General features: G+C 43.6%; 1 protein-coding gene across 1 annotated transcript in view; it reads left to right on the top strand.

The window, feature by feature from the left end:
• The first annotated feature begins 4,372 nt into the window (after window positions 1-4,372).
• Window positions 4,373-16,724, top strand: part of LOC122728170 (ubiquitin-conjugating enzyme E2 E2) — a 414,041-nt gene continuing 401,689 nt past the window's right edge. Inside the window, exons 1-2 of the mRNA XM_043966434.1 lie at window positions 4,373-4,686; window positions 9,851-10,034. Coding sequence (XP_043822369.1) covers window positions 9,859-10,034 — 176 coding nt within the window. The 5' untranslated portion in view covers window positions 4,373-4,686; window positions 9,851-9,858. The remainder of the gene's footprint in view (window positions 4,687-9,850; window positions 10,035-16,724) is intronic.

Here is a 16,724-nt window from a genome sequence, read left to right as displayed (position 1 = left end):
TATAGCAGCAAAGATGGTGCCTGAAGAATCCCATATAAATGAATAGTAATGAACTGTCAGGGAGGTCACAAACTAATATATAATGTATGAGTGTTTGTTTTTTGTAGTGTATGAGCTTTTTAAAAAGTTGAATATGTCTGAAAAGCTTTTAAAATATTTTATCATGTACTAAAATATAGTGGGGGAAATGTCCTTGGGATCATAGATTTACAGTAGGAAAGGACTTAAAAGGGGCATCTAGCTCAGCACCCCTTATTTGACAGATAAGAAAACTTTGGTTTAGGAATGTTAAGTGACTTGTCCCAGGCCACATGGGTAATAAGAAACAAGGTCAGAATTCAAACTCAGATCCTCCGACCTCAAATCCTAAACTCCATCTGAAGACTTGGGTTTGAATCTAGTCTATGGCATATGTGGTCATAGGCAAATCACTTAATCTCTCTAAGTCTCAGCTTGATCTTCCATAAAGTGGGGGAAATATTATTTGTATTATCTATCTCAGAGTGTTGTGGTGAGGAAAGGACTCTTTAGATCTTAGCATGCTATGTAAATATAACATGTTGTGAAAATAAACCAAAATCATTATGACATACATATATTTTTAAAACATTTTAAGGGTATCTATACAATCAATAGGGTAAACTAAAATTTCTAACCCATGAAATGAAGGGGGGGGGGATGGTTTGTGGAGTGTTTTCCATAAATCAAAGACTGTTAGCTGCAATGGACCTTAGCGATCATCTGTTCCAAGCCCCACCTTTTTTTAGGGTGGGAAACTGAGACTAGAGGTGGGAAGTGACTGTTCCAGAGTCACCCAGTGAGCAGTAGAATCAGGAGTTAGAATCCAGTTGCATGTCTCTGCGTTCAGGGCTTTTTTCCTCCCCAACACAATGATTGCTAAGTTTCAATCAGCATCATTCTTTCCAAAATTACACCAGAGATTGTCAGGCTGCCAACCTTGAGCTACTGAGAAGTAGCAGAGAAGTTGGCACTCAAATTGGGCCTTAAAGGAAGGGAAGGACTTCATTAGATGGGGGTGGGAGTGTGGGTGAGGATCCACTCCAGACCTGGGGAATAAGATGAGTAAAGAGATAGCAGAGACAGGATAAGAAACAAAGATGGATTCTGTCTGGAACTCAGTTGAATGGGCATGGAGACTAATAGGAGATAAGGCTGGAATGGTAGGCTCAAGCCAAGGGGGCCTCGAATGCTGGAACCAGTACTTTATTTAGTAGGTATTGGGATCAGAGGGTCATAGACTTAGAATGGGAAGAGGCCTTGGGGGTTATTTTATCTCATCCTTTCCTTTTACTGATGAAGGTATCAGAGGATTCTCACATCACTCAAGCAGTGAGTGGCAAGGCCAGGATTCAAACTTTGATTTTCTGCTCTAAATCCTGGATTGTGCCAGAACACCTGGGATTGATTCTCCGCCTCAGATACAAGCAGTATTTAGATGCACAGTGATGACAGTACTGGGCTTGTATTTACTGTGACCCCATTTGGGGTTTTCTTGGCAAAGATACTGAAGTGGCTTGCCATTTCCTTCTCCAGCTCATTTTACAGATTAGGAAACCGAGGCAAAGAGGGTGAAGTGATTTACCCAGGGTCACCCAGGTAGGAAGTGTCTGAGGCCAGATTTGAACTCAGGAAGAGAAGTCTTCCTGACTCCAGGTCCAGCACTTTATCCACTGTACCACCTGTACTTGGAAAGACCTGAATTCAAATCCTGCCAAACACATTTACCAGCAGTGTGACCCTGAACAAGTCACTTTACCTCTGCCTCAGTTTCTTCAACTATAAAATGGAATTAGTAATAGTAGCTACCTCTCAGGGTTGCTGTGAGGATGAAATGAATTGCAAACCTTAAAGCACTATATAAACGTGAGCTATCATTGTTATAAGGAGAATGAATACGGACATGAAGGATTGATGGGTCTAAGTCTGAAATACACAGAAGCAATGGTATTTATTTGGAGAGCATTTGGTTTTTTCCAAGAGAGAAGACTCTGGGAGGGTCCTTTAAGAATTATAGTTATCACGCCCAAAGAAATTAGGGCAGTGTTTATTGGACTGTTCTCTGAAGCAGTGGTCGTTAAAGAGTTGGATTTGTGAGGTTTTCCTGAACCAGAAGTGGGGAGTGGAGACACAGAGGTCTACCTATATATCCATACGAGTCACTTCTCATGAAATAATATAGCAGCAAAAGTTTTGACTTTTTAGGGGATGAAACATTATTCATTGTTTTCACAAGGATGGAACATGATAAAATTCTATAGGGGGGCTGCTGATATCAATGTACAATCACAGGACTTTGTTAAAAAAAGAACTATTTTGATACTTTCTTTGATAGCGGGATACTTTGTTATCCATCATTCATTGCAGAAACACTATTGACAACAAAGTACCATTGGTTAGAGATAAGAGTAGTTTATTGGATGGAAGGGAAAGCACAGGTATAATGTAGCTAGGAGATGGGGATTCTATCATCGCTTGTCACCTGCTAGTTGAATAAATATTGAGACCTTTAATCTTTCTGTGACTGCTACTTTATATAGAAAGATAATGCATACTCCTACCTTGTAGATAAATCAAGAGGATAAATTCCTTTATCTAATGAATTTCGTTCAATGCTGTATTTGTTTTGATCATGAAGGATTCAGGACCAGAAAAAAGTTTAGATAAATACACTTTTACTTGAGATTTCAGTCTCTGTGCATTTCTATGCATGCATCTATATGGATACATTTGTATATGTGCGTGTGTATGTGTATGACACCTCACTTTTCCTTCTTTCCTTTCCTTTCTCTATAGAACCACAACTATCGATACTGATGTCACTGCTTTTGCTGGCTGAGTCTTGTTTAATAATCTCAGGCTACAAGATTTCTAATACTAGAATATTCTTTTTTTCTTAATGGTTTATGTCTCCAGTGCAACTAGTGATAAATAAAGGTGGCATCCCTTTTGCCCTGTAGTGATTTATAGGTCTAGGTTCAGTCTATTGGTCAGTCAGCTTTCCACACCTGCTTCTACCTGTTGCTAAGGGTGTTGGAAAGATTGGCCACCTCTGAAGGAGTCACTAGGGGAAAGGGGTTTCTTAATGTGGAATTAGGCTTTTGGTGGTTTTCCCCTGGGGATTTTCTTACACTGATTTCTATATTTCTTGCCCACAGCAAGTGTGTTGCACAGGACTCTGATCCTTGTCCCAAGGAGGGCTTAATCTTACATTAATTACACTAGGTCTGCAGCTTTCCTAGAGCTAATCAGGAAGAGCATTTGCTTCTGTCCACCCTCAGGTGACTTCGGATCCCAAGTCTCCCCATGTTTAGCCTGCAGCCTGGGGTCATGAGTCACGGCCCTGGCTTGGGCCAGGCCTGACTCCCACACACCCCAAAAGGGAACTGGCTCGGCCGACTCCCGGCGCGATTCAAGGTGGAGTCGCTGACCGCCCTCCCCACCACCCCCACCGGGATGGCCCCAGGTGGCTTCGGCTCCTGGGTGGGGAGAAGGCGGGGTCTGGGGAAGACCGAGGTCTGGCCGCCCGGGCTCAAGTTGGTCCGAAGGCCCGGATGACCTCACCTATTCCCCAGTGCTTTGGGTTTCAGAGGTCAGCCTGGCCAGCTTGGCTCAACTTTTCTGAGCACCCAGTGTGGGTGGGGAAGAGAGGGAGGGGTGTGTGTGTGTGTGTGTGTGTGTGTGTGTGTGTGTGTGTGTGTGTGTGTGTGTGAGAGAGAGAGAGAGACAGGGGGGGGGGAGAGAGAGAGGGAGAGAGAGAGAGAGAGAGAGAGAGAGAGAGAGAGAGAGAGAGAGAGATGGGGGGGGAGTTCCCTCTTGCTTCTGGTTGAGTTTTGGGGCCCACATTCTCTCCCCCCCACCTCCTCTGTCCTTCCCACTCTTCGGGAAAACCTCTTCACTCCACCCCATCTCCCCCCACCCCATCCCTTTCTGACTCTCTTCCCTTCCCCCTCCCCCTCCTTGTCAGTGTTTCCCTTTAACGCGCGCGCCCGCCACGTCCCTGCCAAGGTCCCCTCGCCCCCTCGCCCCTCCCCCACTCGATCACCCCTCCCCCTCCGAGCTCCTCCCAGCCATCCTCCCCTCCCCCACCCGCCCCCCTCCCCCCTCCGCGCGCCGGGCTCAGCTGTCACTTTACTTTTTCTTGCTTTCTCTTCCCCCCCACCCCCACCCCCACCCCGTGCTGCCCCCGCCCCTCGCTGGGAGGGAGGAGCCTCGTGCCCGCGGGCGGGCGCGCGCCTCCCGGGGCTGCCCCCGCCCCCTGGCTCGGGCGCGCGCCCGGCTCGGGAGGGAGGGGCGGGGAGGGAGCAGCTCCGGGGACGTGGGGCGCGCGCACGGCTGGGTGCCCGAGCCGTCGGCGACGCGGGCGCGGGCGCGGGGGGCGCGGGCGCGGGCGGAGGCGGTGCGGTCCGCGAGGTGCTGGTGGATTCACTTTTCCCAGAGTCCGGGGCGCCAGGAGCCGGAGCCCGAGCCCGAGTGGAAGGACGCGGGAGCCGCGGGAGCCAGAGCGGGGCTAGAGCGAGCGAGGGAGGAGCGAGGGAGCGCAGCCGGGCTCCGGGGGGTCCGGGTCTCCGAGAGTCCGCGGCCGGCGGACACCCCAGCCGCCTCCTCCTCTTCCTCCTCGGGGATCAGCACAAGACAGCGACCTGCGCGGACTCCCCCCCAGCCCAGGTAACCGACCGACCCCCGGCGGCGGCCGCGGCTCGGGGCTGGGGGACAGCCCCCTCCCCTCCCCCTCCCCCCTCCTTAGCCCCTCTCCCCTCCCGGTCCCCTCGGCCCCCTCCCCCGCGCCGATCCCCTCCCCTCCATCTCCTCGCCCTATTTCCCCCCTCCCCTTCCCCGGCTGTCTCCTCTCCTCTGCCACCCCCTCACTCCCGTCTCCTGGCCCCATTTTCCTCCCCCACCTCTTTTCCATCTTCTCCTACTTTCTTCCACCTCCTCCCACTCGCGCCAGCCCCCCCTCCTTGTCCTCTGCCGACCCCCCCATCACCTCCTTTTCCCCATCCCCCTCTTTCCGACCCCTTCCCCTCCCCATCGTCCGCCCAGCCCTCGTTCTCATTACCCATCCTTCTCCAGCCTCCCTGCCCCCTCCCTCCCTCCCCTTCCTCCCTCTCCCTCTCTCCCCCTCTCTCTCTCTCCCAAGCTCTGGCAACTAAGTCTTTGGAAAGTACGGCAGAAATGTCAGGTTGAAAAGTGTCCAGTTTAATCTTTTGCGATTTTTTTTTCTAATTGCAAAATGATTGCACATTGTATCTTCTCCATGACATGTGACTTCTCTGGTTCCCTTCCATCTCCTCCCTCCCCCCCCCTCCCCAACACACACCCGTTTGCCAGGCAGGAAAAGACCTGGTGGTTGGTGTACGTGTGTGTCTCGGTGTGGACTGGGGGGTGTATTGGTCTTTTGTGCTGCCTGGGGCTTGTCACACTTTGGAGCAGTGGCAGGCAGCGCAGTTTTGTGCCTCTGGGTTCTTCTCTACAGCTTTCCACCGGCCTGGTGGGAAACCGGATTCCCTGGGTTTGTCTGATAGTGGGGTTCCCCCCTCCCCACCTAGGTTGTGATCCTTTTGCCCTTTACCTGTTCTGATGAAGATGGAGTATTGCTTCTTTGTGGGACCAACCAGCAATGTCTAATTCATTTTCCCTAAGGCAGAGAGAGGGACAGAGAGAGGGACACACACACACACACACACACACACACACAGAGAGAGAGAGAGAGAGAGAGAGAGAGAGAGAGAGAGAGAGAGAGAGAGAGACTGAGAGAGACTGAGAGAGAGACTGAGAGAGAGACTGAGAGAGACTGAGACGTGATCCCAGGCACTCTCCCTGCTGGACCCATTTGCATGTTTCCAGGATTCATCTTTCTAAGTAGTGTTTTTTTTTTTTTTTGAGATGACTCTATATGTTTACTTAAAAGTGTAAGAAGTGCTAAGACTGAGCCTCAAATTATTTCCCATCCTGGACAAAGGTTAAGCCTTCGTTGGGATTCTTATGCCTAGCTTTTTTTTTTTTTTAAAGTGGGATGTTTCTAAATGTCTAATAATTCATTCAAGACCTTGGAGATCATAATATGCTTCTTGACCTAGACACTATGGAAACGTTTTGGTTGAGCAGGTGTGTGTGTGTGTGTGTGTGTGTGTGTGTGTGTGTGTGTGTGTGTGTGTGTATTGATTCTGATGTCACCTATGAAAGTTTTGATACAATCGTAGCCATTCTGCATTTCCCCACTTATTCCTATTCTCATACCTTCTTCCACTCTAGCTTATGTGTTTATGTAATAGACCTGCTGTGGTGTATATATAATTTCTGTTATTTCTTAAGGAAATCCACTATCTCACTTTCCCTGTGGTTTTTAGTGTTTTCTTCCTGCTCAAATTGCCTTGTATTTCCTTTCTCTTTGTGCATGTAGAATAGAAGCCCCCTCCAGGGTAAGGAACCATTCTCCTTTGGTCTTTGGCACTCTGTAGATGGTTGACATACGTTTCATTTGAGCTGAATTAAATATACCCGTTTAGTTTTGCTTAAATTTGGATTGTGGTAGCTTTTGCACACAGTGATAGAAATGGGCTAAACCTTTGTTTTTGAAAAGGGCAGAAGGGGAAAAACACGAACAGAAAAGAAAACAGCTATACATTAAATGACAAACTAAGCATTTTCCTGTTTAAAAAAAAAGCTGGCATGACTTGTTATTATAATTGCACACTGTGGGCTACTGTTAGAACATTTTTCTCTTGGATGGTAACCTGGCTTCTTGGAGTGAAAGTGATTTTTTTTTTTCAGTTTGAAGTAATATTTACACCAGAATCAATGATATTCAATGAACATGTGGGCTTCATTAAAAATAATTTGCTAATTTCAGGACTAGTGGAATACAGCATGTTTTGTGAACTTCAACATTTTGTGAGTTTCTTAAAGTAAATACGTTCAGGAAAGGTCAATATACAAACTTTCATAACATCATGATTCTCAGTTGTTTTAGGAAATACTACACTGAATTTTTACTTCTGAGGGTAAATGAAGGTGGTATGGCTATAAAATCAAAAATAGCCATTTGAAAATTGTAACCCATTTCCAACTGCTATTGTAAAGGGAACTCTCTGGTCATAGCCTTGGGGTTTGTTTATCTTTCTAGGTTAAAAAACTGGCCTAAGACCTAGGAATTTGCCTTGGTAAAATGTGAATTATTTTTCAAAACCCTAATTCCCAAAGATGATTTGGGGGGTTTGAGTTTTTAAATTCAGGAATTGTGGGTTGATTTTTATTTTGGAGATTCAACAAAGCAACCCCTTTTCTCCATTTAAATTTCATTAAGCTTGTCCTAAAAGGTACTTTCTCTTTTTGGAAATGAGCTGCACTGGGGAAAGGCAATCAGCTTTTCCAATAATTTTTTTTTTCTAATCAAGAATTCCAAAAACATAGTCAGAAGCAAATCCTTTTATTCTCATCTTTGAAAAGGAGATTCACCTTATTAAGTATTTGTTTACATCTAAAATTGGCAGGATGGTCAAAGAGGTTCCCACCCTTTGGCAGTTTGAAATTTTGATAAAATAATGTGTCTTCCAACTATACGGTCTTTTTTTTTTTTTTAGTGAGGCAGTTGGGGTTAAGTGACTTGCCCAGGGTCACACAGCTAGTAAGTGTTAAGTGTCTGAGGTCGGATTTGAACTCAGGTACTCCTGACTCCATGGCTGGTGCTTTATCCACTGCGTCACCTAGCTGCCCCCAACTATACAGTCTTGAAGCACAGTTTTCATCTTCATTAAGAAAGTACATTTAAAATATTTCTCCATTTGTCTGAAAAATGTTTAAGGTATGTTTAGCCTCTGCCTTGTCTTACTAATTTCTTCTTCTTCTTTTTTTTCCCCTGGATCAATGTGTGAAAGTTTCTGTTAAATGAGATAACATGGACAGTGATTTTTAAACCTTGAAGTGTTACATAAATGCTACTCATTTCTATACTCTAAATGTTGAATTCAAATTGTGAGCTGCTCTCATATCATGACCCTGTAGATATACTCTGCAGACATTTCCATATGGATATGTATTTTCTTTTAAATATATATTTAATATTTTATTTCCCCCAATTATATTAAAACAATTTTTAACATTTGAGTTTTAAAACTTTGAGTTCCAAATTCTATATGTGAATATGTATTGAGAAGACAACCAATGAAGACAGCTTCCTGAAACAAATATAAAAAGAGGACCTCTAGGGGAGTGGGAAGTGAGCTAAGTTTAGAATCAGGGGACCCAGGTTCAAATCCGGCCTTCTCTGATTTATATTACCTGTGTGACCTTAGAAAGTCATTTTTACCCTGCCCAGTCTCCTTATTATTACCTCAGTCTCTTCATTTGTAAAATGAGGTTGCAAATGCTTTGCAATACCTTAAAGAGAGGTATAAATGTTATTGTTGGTATTTCTGTTATACTGAATCAGAAACCAAACTTTAGGCATAGTTGGTACAGATGAAGTAGCTTCAGCAAAAAGTCACAGGAAGAATTTTATTCAATTGAGGATTTCCCTGTTTATGTCATGCCACACACAGTTAGCTTCTGTCATAAGTGGTACAAAACCGTCTTGTATCACATTGCTAAAAACACAGTCTGAAGTAGTTATTGCCACATTCAGACAAGAAAGTCTGGTTATCATGCAGAGACACACACACACACACACACACTCATGCACACTGATGTGCTCTATGGACACACATCTGATCAATTTTAAAGGAAGGAAATAAGTTCAAGAAAATCAATGCTAAATCTAAGGCTTATGATTAAAGTAAAGTAAAAAAAATTGGAAAAAAATCAGGAAATATGGTAGCTCTGTTAGAACTAGACATGAAACATACTGATATAAAATTTCAGTATTCTATTAAGTGACTTTAGTGCTCATAAAAGATGTCACAACTGAGGAGACTGATGTTCTCCATTCGTGGAGTAGGTACAGAGACAGTGAGATTTCTGTGCTGGTGCCTTTCAGGGCTGTCTTATAGGGCCTACTTCTGTAAAAAGGATTTTCTAGTCATTTGTCACTTCTGGCCTCTTCAGTAGGGAGTCAGTCCCAAGCCTTTTGGAGGGCTGGGGGGAGGGGACGGTTTGCCCTTAGATAGAAATACTGGGATTTGAACATAGATTTCTCCTGATTCCAAGTCCACTGCTCATTCTGCTGTGCCATATTGCCTCTATGTATAAACTAGATTAGACCTTCTTAAACTTTTTCCACTCATGACCCCGTTTTGCCAGAGAAATTTTTACACAACCCCAGGGTGGTATATAGGTATATAAAATAGATATGCATAACCTTTTACTGTTGTCAATTTCTTGGTGACCCCCACATTCAGTCACATGACTCCATATGGGGTCCACAGTTTAAGAAGCTAGGAACTACCTGCTCTCCTTCCCTTCATTCCTCTGAGGTGCTATCTCTTGTCTCGAGTGTATCTTTTTTTTCCCCTTCTTGGATTGATTGATAGGGGATTGAGACTGAATGAAGCAGACCAGCCGCAGAACTTAGAAGACCTAGGTTTACATTTGGCTTTGGAAATCTACTGGCTCGATTAACCTGGGTAAATCTCTTCATCTCAGTGCTCTAGACAATCAATCCCTTAATAAGTTGTAGAGAAGATGCCAATCTACATGGGTACAAGGAGGTTCCTCACCAGAGAGTTAGTTCCCTTGAAACCACGGGCCCAATCCCTATTGGCATACTGCTTGATGCCTCAAGATTTTAGGGGGAAGAAAGGGGGGTGGGGTGGGAAAGAGCCCCATTCCACTGTATATGTGTTCATTTCTACTTTGAGGAAAAAACTAATTCACTTATTTTGGGTCTTCAATGCAGCATCTAAGATGTCCACTGAAGGGCAAAGAGTTGATGATAGCCCAAGTACTAGCGGAGGCAGTTCTGATGGAGACCAGCGTGAAGGGATGCAGCAGGAACAAGAAAGAGAGCAAGTTCAACCCAAGAAAAAGGAAGGCAAGATCTCTAGCAAGACTGCTGCGAAATTGTCAACCAGTGCAAAAAGGTATCATGTTTGTTGTCCCTTATGTAGCATAAGTCACTACAGTTGGATGCTGAGTTTGGTTGAATTTAAACGTTAGATGTAAAGATTATTCATTCTGAGTATGTACCCAGTGACCATACAGGCCATACTTAGAGTCTTTTTTTAAGCCCAAAGCTTCAAGGATTTTTAAAAAATGAGAGTAAGAGATTGTTTCTTCCTCCTAACAAATGATGTTTGGCATACTCAACGTGGGTTTGAGTTTGGTAAACTCATACATATTCACAATGATCTATCCTTAAAACCAACAATGTGGAAACCTGTCAGTTTGATTTATAATGACCTAACCATAAATATTTCCTACCATTCAGTAACACAGCATGGTAGAAAGTAGGAAAGGGTTGCACCATCTATCAAATAGACTGTCATTTCCTACTTCCTGTTGGTCAAGCCAGAAATGCCAGAAGTATGCGTCTTGGTTTCATTACATTAGGCAGTGGGTCATGCTTAATACTGCCTTCTTCCTCCCCTGGAGGAAACATAGACCTGGACAATAGGTGTTTAAACGATTTTATTCTGCTATATCATCACTCACTGGCAATTGGCATGTGTGTAGACTCAGCATTGGGAAGGAATCACCTTTAATATTGCTCTCCCTCCAGTATCAATTGGTATTGTTTTATAGAAACTGGATCTCAGGAAAAAAAATACATGAAAGCTCAAATGAATAAGTATCTTGAGCTCATGGTTATCCTTTTTTCATTTTCATATTTGGGGTTATCTGGAATATTGAAACAAATCAAATTATTAACCTTACAAATGAAATGCAGTTTTTAAATTTTATTTTTTGCCTTGGTCAAGTATGCAGAATATCCTCTTTCTTTCACGAGCTATATACAAGAAGGATACATTTTGCATTTTTAAATAGAGGTGTGTTTCATGGGATAAAATCCACCAAAGAAATCTGACTATAGTCCCCTCCAAACTCCCCTCCCCCTCCCATATACACACATATCCTGTCCCTACCCTCTACCCTGGCACCTGCTTAGACTTTTAAGAAGAGAGTCAAAATAGGCCATGAGAAAATCTCTTAGTTTCTCTGGAACAGGAAATATTTCTGATAGCAAGATGAGTTTTGCATTATTGCAGTCTTGGTTTGGAAGTGATTTTCCAAGTGGTCTATGGGTTACTTACCTAGGAAAATATCTATAGGTTTCTTTTGCCTAATGAATTTTTAAAGAAAGGAAATTGATTCAGTGATTTCCTCATCAAGCCTCGCTTTTATCAACCCTTTATTTTGATGGTGATTTGTTTGGTTTTTTTCTCTCATTCCTTTGATTATAAGTACGATTGAATGGGATATGTATTCCATGGGCTCTGTCCAATTCTAATTGCTGAAAAAGTTTGAGAAACACTGCTCTAGAGTGTTGTGCTCCTGAGAGTGAATCTCTCATGACTAGCTCCAGTCTTGGGAAAAGTCCAGTGCTAAGGCATTAGGAAGCCTTAGTCTCTTGAAAATGGTAAAGTTTTTCAACATGAGTGGTGATGATTTTCTTTGATCAAATGAATAAACCTTCTCTGCTTCGTGTAGACTCACTGTAACATTTTAGAAGTGATAGTAATTACCATCAGCTGGGACCCTTAGGTCCACACTGATAGCCTCTATATGTGTCTGAATTATCCATTTTAAGAAGGCGAGTTGTATAGTCGTCTCTAGGAAGTTGATACTGTTGATTAGCTATAGATACTCTGAGGTGCTGGATTTCAATCTCTCTGATAACAACATGAGAGAAATGCCTTGCACACAGGACGGAGCTCCACAAACACAGGGAATCTTTTGCTTTCCTTTTCATAGCCCTGTCATTTAGTGTCACAAGCCTTCCCCAAGATCTGAGAAAGAACATTTGCTAGATTAAATGGAGAATTCCATGAATGCCTGAATGGATGAGTAGCTCATCTAGTTGGTTGAGGTATGCCATCACAGTCGCACAGTGAGCATATTTGAATGTGTTAAATTTTTCTTGCAAATCTCCACTTTCAGAGGAATTACTGTGAAAACATATTTTAGGGTTATGTTTCATACCAAGATTATATAAATGGGAGTATTTTATCTTAATGCTAGTATAAATCAATCATCTTTTTCAGAGTTAGATAGAAAGGAAGATTATACTTCTGTTTTTATCATGCCCTTTTTTTTTTTCTTTTCGTTGGAAAAACATGGTGTCTCCTAGAAGTATTTGGCATGAGGTTTCACATTTTGCTCTGTAGATGTGGCTCTGTCACTCTTTTTATTTGCAAATAGCAACGAAGAGAGATGTGATTTGAGACTTCCACTTCTTCTTTTCCAATTGGTTCTTTCATTTTGCCTGAACTGGTTAGTTAGCTCATCCAAATGCTTTGCATTTTTCCCCTGAATTGACTGCACTGACTGGTGGTTTGGAGGTATAGACACAACTGTAACGTGAAATGATATGATTCATATTTCCAGAACAACCTCCTTTTAAGATGGAAAGGAATCACTACTCACCAGCATCATCTCCATTTTCATTTAATACTTGAATTGGGAATCAAGTTACATGAAGTTTTGAAAGTAGTTGTCTGAGTGCAAACTTTTCCAGATTCAATTTTGTTTCAGGCAGAGGGGCATTTTGTCAGAAATCCACTCACATATAGTGCTAGACCTGTTTTCTTTCTGATGCTGTTTTACATGTGAGATGGCATTCCCCTCTCCCCATTGACTATAAGCTACTTAATATTTACCAATCTGACAGTCAAATAGTAATGGTCACAAGGGGAATTTATACAGTGTTTGTCATTCTTTCAGGTCTGAGTTAGGTTCTAGAATTTTTTTATAATCTGGTGGTGCTGGTGGGTGAAGGGTGTGTGTTTTTGCAACTCAGTCACTCCCTGTCAAGGGATGATGGGTAACAAGCAGAGCCTCGCTGGTGACTTGTGGATATTGGTGTGGGAATTGTCAGCCTGGTACTGGTGGGACTGAGATGGCCTCTGAGCTCTGTGCCAACCCGGAGATTCTCTGTTGTGAAGGAATCTGTAGACTAAGAATAATAACTAACATGGCATCTTAAGGTTGTTGAAACACTTGCCAGATATTATCTCATTTGACTCTCAGTGATCCTGTGAGGCAGCTGGGGGTAGGAGGTTAAACAATTTATATAGCATCAGACAGTTGGCATCTGAGGTTTTCCTGACTCCATGTCTGGTATTGTATCCACTATGACATCTGGCTGTCATACACACACACACATACATGCACACAACACATACACACATACACAATACATGCATACACACATACACAATACATGCATACACACATAAATGCATACACACATACATACATACATACACATAGATACATGGATGCATTTATATAGGATGTCCCAAAAGTCTCAGTGCAGTTGAAAGCTGTTAAAGCTTATAACTGCACTAAGACTCATGGGATACCATGTCTAGAGCTTTAAAGGTTTGCAAAGCACTTAGTGAGACAGGAGATGATGGCACAGACTGTGAATGGCTCATTGCATCATCTGTAGTGGGAAAACTCTTCAGAGTGCAGTCAGTTCTTGCCAGCATGATGAGAAGTCACCGTCTTGGTACACAAAGGAAAACACATGTTGATACTCATCACATTTTCCTAGCTTCCAGATGTTTGATTACAGCTTCAATAAGACTATGAAATTGGCTTGTTTTAGCTTGATGGTCCTGCTGACCTCAACTTAAGATCTGATCAAATTTTGATGAGAAAATGGATGATTTGGGAGTTTCTGTGCTGGTGTTAAGTCTCTTCTTTTTCTCCCTTTGAAATTTTGCCTGCTTTGGCATCCATCTTTCACTTAGATATAGTGTGGTTTTTTTTGTTTGTTTGTTTGTTTTTGGCATGGGGCAATGAGGATTAAGTGACTTGCCCAGGGTCACACAGCTAGTAAATGTCAAGGGGCTGGATTTGCACTCAGGTCCTCCTGAATCCAGGGCTGGTGCTTTATCTACTGTGTCACTTAGCTGCCCCCTTAGATATGCTTTTGAAGGGTTGCTGTTTTCAGGAAATTCCATTTACACATAGAACAATCAGTGATGAGGTTCAAAGTAATAGCGATACAAGAGAACCAGCTGGGCACTCTGAACAGAGTGCTGGGCTTGCACTTAGGAAGACCCAGGTTCAAAGTCAGACTCAGAAGTTCATTTGCTGTGTGACCCTGGACAGATCACTTAGCCTCTCTGACCCTCGGTTTCCCCATGTAAAATGGACATGCTAATAATCCCTACAAAACACTTCACTTGCAAGAACATTTGTGTAAAGTGATTGCAAGCTTGAAAATGGCTTCATAAGTGAGAGCCATTACTGAAACTCAGGCCCTAATGTGGCACAGATGTGCAGTTGTGGTCAGGTTCCATTCTGTACTAGAGAAGGAAGGTGAGAATCAGTTAGTTACTCAGATTTGGAGAAGATCTGAAGAGCTTTGGGTCTGTAAGTGGGGAGGGCTATTAGAGGGGTGGGGGGGGGGGTCTCCAGTCAAGATGAAGAGACAGAGCACGTCTGCTGATTGGTAAATTGAGGAGTAGCTTCCCTCCATGTGCTGTCTGAAAGCAAAGCAGGCTGACTTCCAAACCATTCTGCCTTGAGGACTTGCTCCTCTAGCCTTTTCCTAGTGTGTCGCAAGGCAGAGGGGAAGGGATTTCTGTCCTTTACCTCCCACCTCCCACTGGCAATGAAGAGAGGCCTCAGAACGGCCTGGTGCCCGCAGCTCAGCTTCAGTCTCGCCTTCTGCAAGAAGCCTTTCTTGCTGCTCCCCCTTAATGCTAGTGTCTTCCCTCGGGGATTATCCCCAGTTTGTCCTTGTTGTTGTCCACTCATCTCAGTTGTGTTTAACTCTTTGTGACCCCATTTGGGGTTTTCTTGGAAAAGATACTGGAGCAATTTGCCACTTCCTTTTCCAGCTCATTTTACAGATGAGAGAACTGAGGCCAATGGGGTTAAGTGAGTTGTCCAGGTCACATAGCTAGGAAGTGTCTGAAGCCGGATTTGAACTCAGGAAGATGAGTCTTCCTGTCCCCAGGGCCGGTGCTCTGTGCTTGATGGCGCCATTCTGCTGCCCCAATTTAGCCTGTCTATATTTTGGTTGTACTTCTGTGGAAGGTGGGTTGTCTCCTCCCATTAAAGTGTAAGCTTCTTGAGATCAGGCTTTCTTTTTCTTTGTATTCATAGCGCTTAGCACAGAACTTGCCTCATCTTAGGGGCTTCACACGTTTCTTGACTAGATGAAGGGAGCTCTGTGGGCTCACCTTGTGGGCATTCCCTGAATTGAAGCAGATAAGTCCTAGGGAGTCAAAGTTCGTTGAATTGTCCGGTATCTGAAGGCTGATGAGTGTCTGAGGCACCTTCTATATGACTCTTTTCAGTGTTTGCTCCCCCATGATCACTTTGCATTTGGTTTTAATCTAGCTTGGATATACTTATACCAGGTGTCCCCAAAGTCTTAGTGCGGCGGTCAGCTTTTGTGGCTTTGAACTGCACTAAGACTTTGGGGACACGCTTACCATGTTGAAAACATGCTGCTTGAAGGCAGGGCTGCTTCTTTTTTGTCTTTCTGTCCCTAGTGCTCCGCACATAGTAGACAATGAATGAATGCTTGCTGGTCGAATAGAGGTACTGAGCCCAGCACTCTGTCCACTATACAGCCAGGTGACTTAGGTCCAAGTCAATCATTTTATTTGAGAAATTCTGACGGTGTGCCTTGCCTGGATCGTTGTTTCAGTCTTCTGCTGATGGGACTAGAGGATTTAAAGAAAACAACGCAGCAATATTTAAAGGAGTGTTGTGCGGGTCATTCAGTGCACTTGTCACGGTCCGGATCATCAGGTAAAAGGCATAGTGGAAGTGTGAATTATTATTACTTTTTGACTTTCCCTCGCCCGCCCGCAGGAGCTGGCTGCCTTCTTCCCCTCACAGAGCAAGAGTGAGAAAACTCACCCCATACCATGGTTGCACTTCTGAGAACCGAATGGCTGTCATCGATAACAACAGGCATCCTTCTACCTTTTAAGAAGCAATTCGTAGCATGACCTTTTCATTGGAGACTAGGTGGCTCAGAAGAGCCCAGGAGATGATGACTCATTGCTCTGAGGGGCCTGGTCTATCAGTGCAGGGGACACCAAGGACCTGTATAACACATTTGTCAGGGTATTAATTGAAAAGGACTTTCTGGAGGGCTTTACATTCTGGGGTAGGAAAGCTTCTGTTTAGTCAGAAACAGTCCCTATGGCTGCAAGGGCTTAAAGAAAAGTGATAAAAGATTATTCCCTGACAAGCCAAGAAACCCATTTTTTGGCTTAAAGAAATAGCATTGTTGTTTATCTTAATATTTGAGCATGCGTCCTGTGGGGTTTTTCCCTTTTATTGATTCAAATTTCGGAGTGCCCATTATTTGGGTGTTCTATTTTGTTATTGACTGAAAAAGATCTCATTTTCACTCTTGTCAAACACATTTACTTCGTAGCAGGACAGTGACATTTATATGTATGGAAGCAGCTCCTAGAATGATCTGGTTTTAGAGTTAGAAAGTAGCATAGAGATGTCCTCCTGCTTCTTTATTTACAAGAGGTGATAGAGGGTCCAAAGCAATTGAATCCCTTGAACTAAGCCATGTAGCTGGTTGGGGAGAGAACTTAATTAGGCAAAGTCAGCATACACTTAGA

Source organism: Dromiciops gliroides, chromosome 5, assembly GCF_019393635.1.
Source record: "Dromiciops gliroides isolate mDroGli1 chromosome 5, mDroGli1.pri, whole genome shotgun sequence".
Classification (NCBI taxonomy): Eukaryota; Metazoa; Chordata; class Mammalia; order Microbiotheria; family Microbiotheriidae; genus Dromiciops; species Dromiciops gliroides.
Note: the sequence above shows the minus strand (reverse complement) of the source record. Positions and strands in the feature narration are given on the sequence as shown.